A 16,933-nucleotide genomic window follows, 5' to 3' on the forward strand; every position below is an offset into this window, starting at 1 on the left:
TCTTGGTAAAAATGAAATTTTAGCCACTTTATTTGTATAATTCCTAATTGTTTCCCAGAAAAGCCATACCATCACATAGCTCAATAAGTTATATATCAATGTGCCTATATATATCAACAACCACTTCCATTCTTTTTCCATACTCTGTTAATTTTGCCAATTAGGGGAGAAGAGTAGGTATGAGTTGTAACCTCATAGGTATTTTAATGAACACTTCATTAGTTTTCACCTCATTGATAGAGAATTATTTTTCATATGCTTATTGATAGTTGATACTTCTTTTGAGTAACATTTCATAGCCTTCAATTCTTAGCCATTAGAAAATAACTTTTGGTATTATATTTTTCTATTGCAAACTTTAATCAGATGATATTACATATAGTTTCCCCATTTGACTATCTCCTTATCTTAAGAATTCTAATTTTGTTTGCACAAAAAATCATTTAATTTCATGTAATCAAACATTTCAATCAAATCAATCAATGAACAATTAGAGTTTTCTCTGTTTGGGGTAGAGCCAATATGGCAGAGTAAAGAAGCATTAATAGCTGTCCTAACATTTTCTTCCAAATAACTTTAAATTATTGCCTCAGATTGAATTCTGGAGTGGCAAGATCCACAAATGGTTGGAGTGAGGCATTTTCACAACCCAGACAAATTTAGGAGGTTAGAGTAAGAGATCTGTGATACCATGGTGAGGGGTGGCTCAGAGCCAATGTAGCATCAATTTTAGCTGTGGGCCTTAAAGGCAGTAAGGACAGAAGCTTCAGGAGCTCTCAGGTCAAAGACAGTAAAGGGATATGGAAACTGGTCAAAAAGAGATCACAGAGGACCCTTGTGCAGAGATGGAGAACCATTTGGCTGCTCTATTACCTATATCCACTTGAGGTTACCAGTCCAGGTGAGAGAGGAGCACAAGGGAGCAGGGACCCTGAGGAGTATTGCTTTTGGCTGCAAAGGACCAAGGACCCTTTCTCAATAAGGACTACAGTGCAGATGCGGATAGGATGGACTATACTTCTCTCCAGATCATATCTCCTTAAAACACTGAAAACTTCCAAATCCCTATGATTAGCTATGACTATAGCTCTTAAATATTTAGATTGATTTTGGTTCTTCATTTCCTTGTTGCATGTAGTATTTTCTCCCTAATCTGGGAATTATGGAATTTATCAATGATGTTTCTGTGAATTTTCATCTTTGGGTTTCTTTGGGGTGGTGATTGATGGATTATTGTAATATCTATTTTACTCTCTGATCCTAGATTTTCTGCACAGTTTTCTTTGATAATTTCTTATGGTATCTAAAAATTTTTGATCATAACTTTTTGGGAGTCCAACTATTCTTATATTGTCTCTCCTTGCTCTATTTTCCAGGTCAGTTGTTTTTGTGATAAGATGTTTCATATTCTCTTCTATTATATCATTCTTTTCATTTTGCTTTATTATTTCTTGTTCTCTTAGGTAATTGTTAGCAGCTCCTTGTTCAATTCTAGTTCATAATACATTATTTTCTTCTATGAGTTTCTGGATCTCTTTTTCCATTTGGATATCTTTCATAATTTTCTTGATTTTCTTGTATTACTCTTATTTTTCCCTATTGTTTCCTCAACTTCTCTCATTTGGTTTTTGAGGTCTTTTTAACACTCTTCCAAAAAGTCTTTTTGAGCTTGTAGACATTTGTTGTATTTCTTTGCTGTTTTTGAAGTAGGTGCTTTACATCACTCTACTCTTGAATTTGAGCAGAGATCATCTCTGTTCCCATTGTAATTATCAATAGTCCAGTTCTTTTTCCTTTGCTTGATCATTATTTATTTATATATTTTAATTTTAGTAGGCTTGTCAGTAGATATTAATTATTGGATTTTTACTAGACTTCTAGGGTTTCTAATTTACTAAGCTATGCTACCTCAGGTTTCAGGTTTTTTCTCTTTCTGTTTGTTATTTCCTGGGTCCTATTTAGTTATTCCATTTTTATATACCATAGTCTGGGTATGGGTCCCCCATACCCAGTGGGTCCCTCACTCTAGCCCCAGTCTCTGATTGACTTCAAGTGCTCTGTCCAGAGCCAGTGGGCAGCTCTTCCTATAAGTAGCTAGTCTACCTCTCCCTGCGGCAGCTAACCAGAGACTTCACTCACCTGGGAGTGACCACAGGTTCTCAGTCCCTCAGAAGTCACACCCACCAGTGCCCATTCCCTCATTCTTCTCCCACTGCTACAGCCCAAGGCAGAGCAGGCATCCAGTTTGATTTATTTGGGCCTCGATCCCAAGTCCCTTGTTTTCTTAGCAGTGAGCCATCTCCCAGAGATTCTACTTTGTCCACTCCTTCAATCCCCAACTGTGGGGATTGTTTCTATTTTTTCTTTGAACCAGCTATTTTCTTTAGAATTATTAGTTTCCAATTTTTAATTTATCCTTCCATGGCTCTTATTGATTGTAGTTCTTATTAAATTGTGATATAAATAGGATGTGTTTATTATTTCTGTTTTTTGGCATTTGTTTGTTTGTGAAGTTTGTATGCCTTAATACATGGTCAGTTTTTGTATAGGTACAATGCATTACTAAGAAGATGTATTCTTTTCTATTCCCATTCAGTTTTCTTCAGAGATCTAGTAAATCTTTAAAGCATTTCTAAAATTCCACTCATCATCTTAAAAGCTTTCTTGTTTATTTTTTATTAAATTCATCTAGTTCTGAAAGAGGAAAGTTGATGTTCCCCATTAGTATAGTTTTCCGGCCTATTTTATCCTGAACATAATATAACTTTTCTTTTTTAAAAAGTGGAGGCTATAATATTTGGTGCATATATATTTAATACTGATATTAATTCACTGTCCATCATGCCTTTTATCAAGAAGTATTTCCTTCTTTATCTCATTTAATTAGATCTATTTTTCCTTTAATTTTTCCAAGACCATGATTGCTAGCCCTGCTTTTTTTAAAACTTCAGCTGAAGCATAATAAATTCTCCTACACCTCCTTACCTTTACTCTGTATGTGACTCCAATTGAAATGAGTTTCTTTTAAACAACATATCATAAGATTCTAGTTTTTAACCCATTCTGCTATCAGCATCCATTTATGAGCAAGTTTATCCCATTCACATTCACAGTTATGATTAATACACTAACTGTGTATTCCCCTCCATCTCATTTCCCCCTTTTCATCCTGCTCTTTTTCTCTCCTTTTACTCCACCCATCCTCACAAATGTTTTTGGTTTTAATCAGCACCTACCCCTCTTTGTCATCTCTCCAATTACCATTTTCTTATTTCCTTCTTCTCTGTAAGGTAAAACAAGTTTCTATATCCAATTGAGTGTGTTTGTTACTTTCTGCCCGAGTCAGTACTGATAAGAATAATGTTTAAGCATTACTCATCACCATCTTCATCCTCCCATTCACAGTAATATATTTTGTACTTATTCAGGTGATATAATCTTTACACCATTCTACCTCTCCCCTCCTTTCTCAGTGCAATCCTTTTTTTCACCCCTTGATTTTTTTATATCATGTCATCTTAATCAAGTTACTCCTATATCTTCTATGTATAATTCTTCTAACTGCCCTAATAATGATAATTTTTTAAGTTACAAGAATCATCTTCCCATATAAGAATTTAAACAATTTAACCTAATTGAATCCTCTCAAGTTTCCTTTTTTCCATCTTTTTATGCTTCTTTTGAGTCTTATATTTGAACATCAAAAATTTTGTTCAGGTCTGTTTTTTCATCAGAAAGCTTAAAAATCTATTTTATTAAGTAACTATTTTCCCCTGAAGGAATACACTCAGTTTTGGGGGGTAGATGATTCTTGGTTGTAAGTCTAAATCCTTTGTCTTCTCGAATATCATATTCCAAACCTCTAATCTTCTAATGTATAAACTGCTTAGTTTTGTGTTATCCTGACTATGGCTCCATGTTATTTGAATGGATTCTTTCTGGCTTCTTGCAGTATTTTCTCCTTGACCTGGAAGCTCTGGAATTTAGTCATAATATTCCTGGGAGATTTCATTTGGGGGTTTATTTTATGGGGTTGATCTGTGGATTTTTTTTCAATTTCTATTTTACCTTCAAGAATATCAGGGCAATTTTCTTTGATAATTTCTTAGAACATGATGTCTAGGCTTTTTATTATTATTATAATGGCATTCACGTAGTCCAATAATTCTTATATTATTTCTCTTGAATTTGTTTTTCAGGTCAGTTGTTTTTCCAAAGAGATAGTTCATGCTTTATTCTATTTTTTCATTCATTTGATTTTGTTTTATTTTTTACTGGTGTCACATAAATTCATTAGCTTCCACTTGCCTAATTCTTATTTTTAAGATATTATCTTCATTGGATTTTTTTACCTCTTTTCCCACTTGACAAATTCTATTTTTTTAATTCTTTTTTTTTTAATTTGGATTTTTGTACCTATTTTCTATTTGGCCAATTCTGATTTTTAAAGTGTTATTTTCTTAAGTGTTTTTTCTTGCCTTGCTTTCATTTATTTTCCCTATTCCTCTCTTATTTTATTTTTGAAATTCATTTTGAGCTCTTCTGGGCCTAAGACCAATTTCCATTTTTCTTTGACATTTTGCATGTAGCTGCTTTGATCTCATTATCTTCTTCTGAGTCTGTGCCTTGACCTTCCTTGTGCCCATAATAAATTTTTATGATTTTTTTTTGGTTTATGTTTGATCATTTTCCTAGGCTTTTTTCTTGAATTTAATTTTTGTCTAAAAGATGAGCTCTGCTCTCATTGTAGAGAGGGCACAGTCTTAAACTTCAGTTTTTCTATGCTGCAACCCTTAAATCTAGTCCTGGGTATCTACAAATTCTTCTAAGTTGAGTATGATGGCCTATAGGCTGAGAAGTCTGAAAGTCACCTCTGACTATTGGCCCATTCTCACCTAAGGGCCACTGTTGGCTTATAAAGCCAGGCATACTGTGAGCTAGCTGCCTTTTTCTGGGGCTAAGATCCCCACCTCAGGATTACACAAGGTGTGGGGATATTCTACTATTGGTTTAAGCAGGGTCTTGAGATCTCAATGTTGGCTTGGACCTGGGTTGAGAACCTCAAGAGGGATGGTGGGGGAACTTGCTTTTTGTTCATGATGGTACTCCTTAGTGTGGTCTTTCTGAAGGATGTGCTTCCACTGCAGAGAAAGAGACTTTTTCTGCCTACTTTCCTAATTGTCTTCTGCAGGAAAATTGCTTCACTTTGTCCCCTTTTTGCTTTTTCTGCTGCAGTACTGTTTTCAAAGCATTATATTGAGGTTTGGTGGAGAGAATTTTCAGAGGAGTTTAGCTTCTCTACTATCTTCACTCCACCTCTCTGTTATTTTTGTTTTTTTTTTCTTCCAGATTGTCCTCTACTTCAGCATATTTGTTTTCCAAGTCTGTAGCTCTCTTTCATCTTTTAGAGAAACTTGTCTTTTGTATGAAAATTTTCTACTCTGATACTTATTTCTGCTGTATAAAGTATATGTTCTGACATTTTATTTCTCTTCTCTGATATATTATCTTCTCTTTATTTCATATTTATTGTTCTTTTATAATTTCCATTTCTCTTTCAAACTATGGTAGAACATCTTGTTTCATATTCTCTCAGACTTCCATAGGATTCTATATTTCATTGAATTAATTCAATTTCACCTGACTAGTAATAATATTTAGAAAATTTTGTAATTTTTTTATAATTCTAGTACTCATCCTTCTTATTTTAAGATTGCCTCTTGATTTTTCTGCTTGTCCTTTAATTTAAATGAAATTTTTAAAATCAAAATCTACAGTGATTTTATTCCCTTTTTGATTATATTTCTGAGTCACTTTTATTCTGATTCCTTTATTTGGTAAGTATAAAACCCTGGAGTAGACTATAAATTACATCAGATTTCTCTCATGTTGGGATTTTACTTTTCACTGAATTTAGGCATAGTTATAGAATCTTTTATTTCCTACCTCCTATTTCCTATCCTAACCCCTCCTCTGAATAAATAAGCATTGGTGGTTTACCAAACTGATCTCCACAATTTTATGAAACTCCAACCAATAATTTAAACCCCTAACAATAGACAGGTGAAAGAATGTTCTCAGAGTCTCTATAGCAGAAAAAGCATTCCTTTATATGTCTCAAGTACAGGCCTATGGATGAGTTTGTGTGCTTTGCCCTAGGATAGAGGCTGGTATGGGAGGGATGGTGAGTAAGTGTTTTAGGGCACCAGCATCAATTTATGTTACTGTTATATAGCCATATTTCTGACTTTCTTTTCCTATAGATTCAACTGTAATTACTTTACCTCTGGTGCATAATTCATTTTTGGAGATTTTTGATATTTAGTAGGTACCAGAGCAATGTCTGCTCTGTCATCTAGTTGGCCCTGTGATCTGGTATCTCCAGAAGATACCTAGAATGCTTGTCCCACTCAAATTCTCCCACAGAAAGCTAGATTATGCTCTCTAGGATTAATGAAACATATTTTTTGTCCATCTGACCCTCAAGTCTTTAGTTATAACTACCTTGAATTAAAAGTTCTGAAGGAAAATTGACTTTTAGAGAGGGGTGGGCTAATATTTGACAAAACAATTGCCACCTAGCACTTCTGTCCTACAGAATATATATATATATATATATATAAATAAATATATATATATGCACATATATATATATATATATACAGTTTGTTATAATGTTGATAATAAATGAATCTCCAGAGAGCTATTTATTCTTATCCCCTAGAAGTGGCAATTAAATAAATGAAGAGACAGACAGAGAGAGAGAGAGAGAGAGAGAGTAGGAAAAAATTTAACTATATATGGAATAATTTGATTGGGGCCAAGCGCAGTGGTATTATTTAAGTAAATTGCTGAGATGCATAAAGCACATTTACATTCTTGTAAAGTCTTCAAGTCACTGTTCTCACATTTACTAGCTTTTCCATTTTAACTGTCTATTTCTACAGAAAAGTGTTCCAGACTTTCTTCATATTCCAGTCCATTTCAAGGAAATTTTAGACGGATTCCCATTCTTATTGAACTGAGTAAGGTTTTTTGAGGGGAAGGGGGGAGCACAAGGGGAGATGGTATTCACATGGCTAATGTGAACCCTATATTACTATGTCCAATATTCTATTTGCGATTCACAGATAAAGGACCATAACCTATATAGAAAACATTCATTGTCTGTCTAGATGCTGTGACTGTGAAAGGAGTCAGTCTGGCATAATGAACTTTTAGAACTTTGGTGACATTATCTAGCTGAAGTCCATTATAAACCTAATGTCCATAGATAAGGTTATCCTCATGGTCTGGCTTTTCCTGCTTCAAGGAAAAAGATGAATTTCATATTTCTTCTGCACATGGGGACTATATAACAGAGCAGACCCTCAGTTGTTGGAAAAACTAACCATTTATGGAAGGAAGTTAGGGCGTTCTTCAAAGCCCCTCTCACTAAGCCTCCCAATGCCTAAAATTCTGCTATTCAAGATTCATTCCTTTGTTTAAACTATTGGTCTTTACTTGCTGAGATCCTCTTAGTAAAATCCAATATTTCTGAGATGAGTGATATGACTTCTTGAATGTATTCTCTGAGAGGAACAATGGGTAATCTGAAGATACTAGGAACATGATAGGGCTTAGGATGGACTTTAAAAATGAGGTAATATTAATGGAGGTACAAGGAAAGAAAAAAAAAAGACAGGGGCATGTGGGATGTGGTAATTGAATTTGAAAAACAAACCATTGCTCCACAATTTTAGCCAGGATCAGAACCAGATATATAATTTAAATCTAACTCATAATCTAAGCCCATGGAATACACAAGTTTTTTATAATGGTATTTTCTGGTATGATAGTAAGAAAATAATATACATAAGGCTTTGCAAACCTTAAAGTACTGTATAAATGTTAGTAATTGTTGTTAATATTAAATATATCATGAGTATGGCTTTGAAGTCATTATGGGCAATCCTAAAGTTAACCCTGAGGACTTAACCAGTGACTCCATAATACTAACCACAAAGTACATCCAAATACTTATATGTGCATGCACATAAACTTATATATATATATATGAATGTAAATGTGTTCATGTAAAACATATGTGTATGCATATATAAGTATTGTTAATATACATACATATGTGCACACGCATATATTCTTGATTAATGAAAAAGATGAAGAGGTATTTTTTCATTTAGAAGGAAACAATTTGGACCTTCTTCAGATCCACCAAAGTGAAATGTTTTAGGTATTAGGCCCTGACATAGAAAATAGTGCTCCAGTCATGCTGTTCCTAAGCTTAGCCAGCTGCCCTGTTCTTTTTATTTTCTTGCCTTGCAGAAAATGCTTCCAACATTAAATTTATTGATCAACTCTGTGGAATGAACCCTGACCTCCCAGAAGCAAACCTGTATTTCAGTACCTCCTTCTCTACAGGTGCTGTCTTTTCATGTGACTTTTTAGAATCCCTCTTTGCCACGGTAAGTGTAACATTGAAGGTCATAACCCTAATTCAGGCAGGGGCCCTAAAAGCTTGGGAATTGGGTGATTGAGGAATTAGAAAATAATTTTGAAAGTAAACATCTATATTGCTCTGGTAATATTGCCAAAGTACATCTATCTATAGTGCCTCTTTAGATTCTTATACCAAGCATATGGGTTTGGAACAGGGAAGGTATATCCATAGTATAAATGGGGAAGCAGAGGAAGAAAAGTGATTTGCTGTAGAGCCATTATATCATAGATTATTTTAAAATATTATGTTGACGGATAGAGTTGGAAAACTATACTACAGAAATGGAATGGGGGGGTCAGTTTTGTGTGATGGATAGAGAGTTGGTCTTGGATTCAGGAAAAATGGGCTTTTAATTCCTGCTCTAATATTGGCTGTGAGATCCTGGGCTGATCATTAAGCTCTCAGTGTATCTGACAACTTTCTATGACTTTAAGTTACAGTTAAGGTGTTGTTCTTCATTGGCAAAAGAAGTTCCTTGAATGTAGTTCCCTAAATTTTGATGAAACCACTGGTAGTATATGAAAAATGTAGAACAAATAAGTGTTTAAGGAAAGTTAGAGGCCATGGGGTCAAAAATTAGAGCTAGAAAACACCTACACAGTCATAGGATCAAGGGACTGGGTGCAAGTCAGGTACTTAAACATTGTGTAGTCCTATATACTCATTCTAAAAACGGGAATGGCTGAGGACCAGAGAGGTGGATAGATTTGTAAAGTCTAGTCCAAACTCCTATGTCTTCAAATGAGGAAACTAAGATCCAAGGTTAGAATGTGATTCCTTTAAGATTACATAAATAGGAGATAGCAGATTCAGTATTAGATCCGGTCTTTTGATATCAAATCCCTTGTCCTTTCTTCCACAGAGCAAGACTTAGGACTTGTCAAAGGTCACACTGCTAGTAGATGGCACAACCCAGAAGAGTACTCATCATGCCTTCCATTTCAAAACCTCAGGCTCCTTTGATAAGATCAAACCACCTCTTGATTCTAATTCTCAAAGAGCTTTTCATGGAAAACAACACACTCTTAGATTGCAACTGCTCCCTTTCTCTTTTACTCATAAGAGCTCCTTGCATCATAAGCTATCAAATCTTTCTCAAGGACTTTTTGATTTGCTGATGGTCAGACCTAACAAAACCTAACCCATCCCATTATAAAGGACAATTCACTGGGTTTGGTGTCAAATGACCAGGACGTAGTATTGGAACTGCTATTTCCTACCTATGTAATTTTGAACCATTTCCATGCTGTTCCTAGACCTTGGTTTCCTCACATGAATTATAAGGGATTTGGACTTGGTTGTCTTTAAATTCCCTCCTGGTTCTAAATTTTATGAAGCAATGTATTACTTTCAGGGTAACAACTTGGCATTAATGCAAGACCAAAGTATCCCTCCATTCATTTTGGGGGGTACATGCCTGCCTCCAAAAGATATTTTTCTGAATTACAGAATATTTAACCTTGAACATATTCCTCTAGTAATTATTCAACCCAAGGATAAGACCTGATATAATCTGTTAAAAGCCAAATTTGCAAAGAACCACAAAAATACATTTTAGTGGAGCGAGTAAACCTATTTCTGTAGAATTGGCTTCCATATGAGATTTCTTGCTGAGACAATGAATACCACCTCATAGAGCCTACACACAGAGATCACTCATGGCATGGTGCTATAAATGGAGCTAGTATCACAAGAACAGGATTATAGGCTAAGTTTGCTGTTTCCAAGAAATACTTGTGTAAAAGGAGACAAGGAATTAAAAAACTGCATCTAGGCCATTAATTTCTCCTCCTTGAAAATAACCAATAACAAATAACCTCCTCACCCCCAAGGAATAGCTTGTTTTGGCTAATCTTTATTTTCCTTTTCTTTTTTAAGTTTATTTTGGCTAATCTGATTGTAGCATTGCTTCTCTTGCATACTATCTTCTCTACACTAGACTATTTCCCTCTTATCCCCAACCATTATTAGGTGTCAGCAGGATTTGGACTTCAGAGAAGTGTGTTAGATTTAGATCTCTATCATACTCTAGGAGCATCATCCACCACTGTGAGATCTCAGTAACAAAATATTGTTTCTGTGATGGTTTGGAATGAAACATGCCATAAATCTTTTGACAGGATAAGCAGCCAGACTTAGCTAAAGTCTTAGCCAAAGAACTTGGCAAGAAACAGAAGAGAGTAAAGTCTAGTTACTTTCCTAGGATGGTGGCACTGTTAGGGAAAGTGTCATTTTGCTGTTTGTCACTGATATGTCAGCTCTCTGGTAATAAATGACTAGTTTTGTCAAGAAGATGGTAACTTGATATGTAGCATGACTTGTCTGTGGTGGGTAATATTGCTGCTAAGTTTAAGATCCCGGTACTCTGCAGAAATGCTCACATGGCAGATATATGTTTCTTCCACTAAGGAGCCTGGGACAGAACTTGGATGGTCCAGTCATGCAGGGGACCAAGGAGCTACTTAGAATCTGCTAGAAGAACTTGATACAGTGAAGGCATTAAAGGAGGAGAAAAAGAAAAGAAGAGAGGAAACAAAAGAGGAAAGAGACCAAGGAGGAAGAGAGAGAGCAAGAAAAGGATGAGAAGGAATAGAAGTGGGGTGAAAGGGTAATAGCAGAAAGGATAAAAGGAGACCTAAAAATGGGAGATGGAATAAAAGGATGAATGAATGAACAAGTATTAAGTGCTTACTGTGTCAAGTAATGTCCCAGGTGTTGTTAAGATAAGGAGAAAGAAGCCAAGTGAAGTTGGTGGAAATGAGGGAAAGTATTTTGTATTAAATTGAAATAGTTGTACTATAGATACAAATTTTGAAGGTACATCCTCTCCCTATTCTTGAGCCCTCCTTCTAGAAAATGAAACCATTTCAGGAGCCATGAAGTGTCCATAAGGGAATAAATGCCTCAAAAAAGATGAGGATGGTATGTGGAAAAAAAAATTTGCATTAGTGATGAGGAAACAGAACATTAGTAATTAGGAAACAATCACCTGGTTATTTTAAGGGCAAAATGAATGCCCTTATTTTTCCAAGGAGAAAAAGGAAAAGAAAAGAGAGCCAAAGGGTAAAAAAAAAAGTCCCTCCTTTCAAGAAGCTTTCAAGAAGTAGATATGACATTAGTTTCCTATGTTAACACTGCTTCCTCAAGTAGTAGAATAGAATATTAACAACCAAAAGTAATAAAATAATCACTAAGATTTATATGGTGTATTACACATACATGCTCTTAGCTGAGATCCTTATTAATATTTTACAAAATAAATCAGACCTTCCTCCATGAGCTCCCTCTTTGTCTCTCTTCTTTCACTCAGATCGCATTTGGCACTATCACCTCATTCACCCCTATTTTCAATGATGAAGTGGCCTTACTTCTTACCGAGGCTAACACCTCTTCTACTTCAAGTGATACCATTCCATCTTATCTCCTCCAGTAGATCAACCCTTTTGCCTTCCCCACTCTCACTTATTTCAAATCTTTCTATCCAATGGCTCATTCCTTGCTGTCTACATAGTCATGTCTTCCCTCTCAAAAGAAAAGAAAACAAAAAATAAACCTTTCACTTAATCCTTTTATTTCCTCTAATTACTATCTTATATTTCTTCTGTCCTTTGTAGTTAAACACCTCAAAAGAGCCATCTACAATAAGTACTTCTCCTTTCCTCTTACTCTCTTTGAAACTCTGTACAAATCACATTCTAACCTCATCATTCCAAAATTACTCTTGCTAAAGTACCTTTTCATTATCATTTTCCTTGACCACTCTTTTGTTAAACCTATCCTCCTTGATACTCTTTTCTCTCTAGGTTTTCAAGAAACTACTCCTCCTTTCTGAGGGATACTTCCCAGTCTACTTTCCTGGATCTTCATTCAGATCATACCCTCTAACTTTTGGGGTCCCACACAGTTCTGTAGTGGGCCTTCTTTTCTCTGTCTTTACATTGTCATTTGGTGATTTCTTGAGTGCCCATGGATTTAATTACCCTATCTATGCTGATGATTCTCAAACTTACTTATCCTGCCCCAACCTCTATGTTGACCTCTAATCTCACGTCTCCAACTGCCTTTCAAATATCTCAGACTGGATGTCCAGTACACAAATTAAACATGTTCTAAGCAGAACTCATCTTTCTCCCTAAAATTTACCCACTCTTACCCTTGCTGTTACTGTAGAAAGTATCATTATCCTTTCAGTCCCTTGGCTCTTCACTCTATCTCATCTTCCAAATCCAATATGTTACCAAGACCTGTGTATTTCACCTTTCCAATAGCTCTTGATCAAATCACATCCCCTTCTCTCCACTGACACTGCCTCCACATTAGTGCAGACCCTCATCACTTTACTCCTCAGACTACTGCAATAGCTTGAGGGTGAATCTGTCTACTTCATATCTCTGCCCACTCCATTCCATTCTCCATTACCATATCACCCACCCTCTTACTCAGTAAATTCTACTGGTTCATTCTCTCCTCCAGAATAAAATAAAAATGCTCTATTTGGCATTCAAAGCTCTTTATATCTTGGTGCCCTTCTAGCTTTCCAATTTTCTTGTATCTTTTCCCCAGCAAAGGGAATCTACTCTTGGAACTAGTGACATTGGTCTCCTGGCTATTCCATGAGTAAGATATTCCATCTCTCTACTCTGGACATTTCTCTTGTGAAATTTCTAGAAGGCAATTGGTGATATGAGACAAGTCCAGGGAAGAGATTGGAGTTGGATATACAGATGTAAGAGTCAATAATCCATTGAACATAGTTATCATGGCCCACTTTCACCCTTAGACTTCTCCTCTTCATGGTAAATATCCATAATTCTTTCAAGCATTCTTCTCATTTTATCCAAATCAAATAGTACATAGTCAATCTCAGATTCCTAGGTAATCCAATGGTCACTCCCTGCCAAATGGGCACTGATTGTGGAGTCTCTTCTTTCAATCAGCCTGAATCCATCTAATTTCATTAGCACCTAGTCTACTTAATCTCCCTCTTCTTTACAAGAATAATGTAGGATATTTTATCAACTGTTTTACTAAAATTGAAGTGAAATCTGGAGCAGCTAGGTGGTGCAGTGGTTAGAGTTTGAAATCAGGAAGACGATTTCAAATCCAGCCTAAGACACTTAACTAGCTGTGAGACCCAAGACAAGTCATTTAACCCTTATTTGCCTCAGTTCTTTGACTGTAAAATGGGGATATACTAGAGAAGGAAGTGGTCAACCACTTCAATATCTTTGCCAAGAGGACCTCATGGACAAACCCATGGGGTTGTGAAGAGTTGGACATGATTGAATAACTGAACTACAAAATTGAAATCTAAGGCATCTCCCATAAGTACCAGTTTAGTAATCCTGTTAAAAAAAAAAAGAAAAATAAAATCAATCTGGGAAAACCTGTTTTGGATGAAACCAGGCAGTGTTTTTGTCATCGCCTCTTCCTTTGCTACATATTAACTATTCATCTCTTTACTGATTTGTTCCAGAGTTTCCCCTGGAATAGAAGCCAAGATTATTGGCCTATGGTTTGAAAACTCTATTATCTTCCATTTTAAAAAAAATCAAGACAGTATTTGCACTTCTCTAGGCTTTGTATCTTTCCTTTTTTCCATAATCTTTCAGATGTCATGGATATTCACTTGACAGTCATATCCACATTGTCCTTTCCATACATCTGAGAATTGAGCAGACCATGTGACTTTAGTTAATCAAAGGCTGCCAGGTTCACCCTTTACTACCTATTGACATAATTTGGCAATAAGCCTTTTCTGTTGGCCTTTTTGTTGTGTTGCTGTTAATATGTCACTTCTATCACAGAGATAATTCCCTTTGGCAGAAACAAACAAACAAAAATAATTGAGCCATAATGATCTCTCTGCTGTCAGTTATCTTTCTATCCACCCCAAGCAGCAGTCTCACTCCTTCCTGGAGACTCCTCTTTTTTCTCAATATAGCTTTCAAATATACATACATTTGTTTTTCTTAATCTTTGCCAACATCAGTTTCTTCTGAATTTTCACATTTCTGACAGTATTTTCCCAAGACTATGCCGTTATCTTCTCTCCATCTTCTATTTCCTATCCTTCCTTCCATCTTTAGTATATCTTTTAAAAATCTAATTTGGTTGGCAAGATTTCTAGGCATACACATCAGTCTCTTCAGACAAATACCATCTTTTTTTTCTACATCAGAATTGTTTCTGTTTGTATCTTTGAAATTTCATTCTTATGACTTTTCCATCCCATCTCCTAAAATGATTTTATACAAATATCTCAGTGAATATGATCCCATCTATCCATCTGAAGCCTCCAAAATGGAGAATTTTTTCCTCCTCAATTCTAGGGGACATGCTGAAGTGTATCTGATTTTCTCTACTTCTATATCACAAAATCTAAGAGAAAGTTTTAGTTCCTCTCAGGTTCCTGATATGTCCACATCAGGACCCATTTTCTCCCTGTTATTGGAAATCAGAACCAGAATGGAATCTCCCCTTATTTCTTCCTCCATCTTTTTGAAGGATGAAATTTTCATTAATGCAAGTCAAAGAGTTGTCAGTAATTTTGGCTAAAAAGAGAACTCTAGCAGATGTCTTACTATATTAAGTCCCCAGTCACTACTATGTCATGGCTTTATGTCAGGCTTATGATCTGTTTCCCTGAATTCCTCATCTAGTTCTACCTTCTGTTCTGAGGGTCTCTAGTATACACATGACAATATCATTTCTCTTTCTCCCTAAGCATGCCACATTTTTTTCACCATATTTTTCCCTCTGGTTCTTAGATTTTCTCACGTTAGTATACTTTATTAAAATAAAATTTTTATCTTTATATCTTGAATAAGGTATACCCACCCAGAGCCATATTCCCAAAGAGGGATTAATCTTGCCAAATGAAATTTCTTTTTTTTCAATCATTGCCTTTAATGAATAAGCTGTGAGGAAAATATAGCCATATAGTCTTCAGTATTTTACCCAGAATTTTATAATTTCTGGCAACACTTTCTGAGTTCCTTTGTTAGTATCATTTATGGCCTCATAAATTATCAGGAGTATATAGTAACCATATGTTTTGATAATTCTCAGGGGGGATTTCTCTGTTATGTTTTGGATCTAGTGCCCAGGGTGAGAACAAACTATTGATAAATTATTGATTAGACTAGCATCATAACCAATAAAGTGATAGGTCAGTGACTCTTGATTTCTCTACTCCTGCTTACCAGAGAGAGAATGATTACAACCAGGAAGACAAGAAAACTTCCAACCAACAGGAGACAGTGCCTTGTTGCAAAATATTTCTCCTTTTCCTCTCCTCTTCCTTTTTGCCAAATCCAGTTTCTTATCAGTGTGATGATGTTTTCTTCTCCATAGAGGCTATTGGAGCTACATTTCCTCAATCAGATTCAGTTTGTATCTGTTCTTCCAAAGATAACAGACCACCACCCCAATTAGGAGATATTCTGACCATTGGTTACCCCATTGTCTTTGCCTATTGGAGGGAAAACCCAGGTTCATGGTGCTCTCTGGTCTACTTCCCTACTCCATATCTATGACTATGTCAAAAGGAATATTAGATGATAAGGGTTCCATCTCTGTTCAAGCCATGTAAAAAAAGACATTATGAAATGAGATGTCTTAGATCCAAGGAAGCACATGGAGAGCATCCTGGGTGGAACAGGTTTATTTTGTATATGAATGATTTTAATGAATGCAATATTAATACTTACAGATAAACAATAATCATTAAAATTGATTATAAATAAAATAATATCCTCTCCAGAACAAGAGAAATAACACTTTCAGGTCCATGGTAGAAAATTTTGTTGTTGAATAGCCAGAGGAATCTATGGTCGTGCTGTCCTAGGTTTGGTTCCTATTCCATAACACATGAAGGCTTAACTTCACCCATTTCTAGTTAGAATTGACTGCTGAAACTCTTTTGAGGTTAAAATTCTACTTTCTTCAGACTTTTCTATTAAACTTTAGAAACTTCACTTTTGCTATTGGTCTACTGGTTCCCAGACTCCTTTGGTCCACAAGCAACATGGCAATTACCATGGCAGTCTCTTTTTCCAGAAAAACTACGTCAACCTAACTCCCAGAAACTCTATGATTCCTATTGCTTCTCTGGGCCACTACCCTCTATGCTGTTCTTTGGTATGGTTGGGGTCGATCATTGTAAAACTTTCTATTTCTGTGCTTTGCTATGAGTATTAGTAAACCTTTTTGCTTCCTCTTAAAAAATCTGACCAAAGACTCCAAAGGTTCTCCAGGCAGTTCTTTAAATAGGAGCTCATTATTCAGCCCTTCTTTTGAATATGGTACATATCTAATCAAGGTCTATCAAAAGTTCATCCTTTCCTACACAACAGGTGATGGAGATCCCAAGCAGGAAGAGAATCATCCCCTTCATCTATTAATCAAATCTTGTTAAAAAGAAAACATTCC

At 35.6% G+C, this 16,933-nt stretch overlaps 1 protein-coding gene and 1 long non-coding RNA gene across 4 annotated transcripts in view; one reads left to right on the forward strand and one right to left on the reverse strand.

The window, feature by feature from the left end:
• Nucleotides 1-16,933, forward strand: part of KCNU1 (potassium calcium-activated channel subfamily U member 1) — a 314,287-nt gene that overhangs the window by 285,270 nt on the left and 12,084 nt on the right. For all 3 annotated transcript variants that reach the window (XM_056813505.1, XM_056813504.1, XM_056813506.1), the window contains 2 exons: nucleotides 6,948-7,025; nucleotides 8,326-8,465. In XM_056813505.1, the coding sequence (XP_056669483.1) occupies nucleotides 6,948-7,025; nucleotides 8,326-8,465 (218 nt within the window). The remainder of the gene's footprint in view (nucleotides 1-6,947; nucleotides 7,026-8,325; nucleotides 8,466-16,933) is intronic.
• LOC107651093 (uncharacterized) overlaps nucleotides 1-16,933 on the reverse strand; it is a 126,017-nt gene that overhangs the window by 107,450 nt on the left and 1,634 nt on the right. The window lies entirely within an intron of this gene.

Source organism: Monodelphis domestica, chromosome 1 (genome assembly GCF_027887165.1).
Source record: "Monodelphis domestica isolate mMonDom1 chromosome 1, mMonDom1.pri, whole genome shotgun sequence".
Taxonomy (NCBI): Eukaryota; Metazoa; Chordata; class Mammalia; order Didelphimorphia; family Didelphidae; genus Monodelphis; species Monodelphis domestica.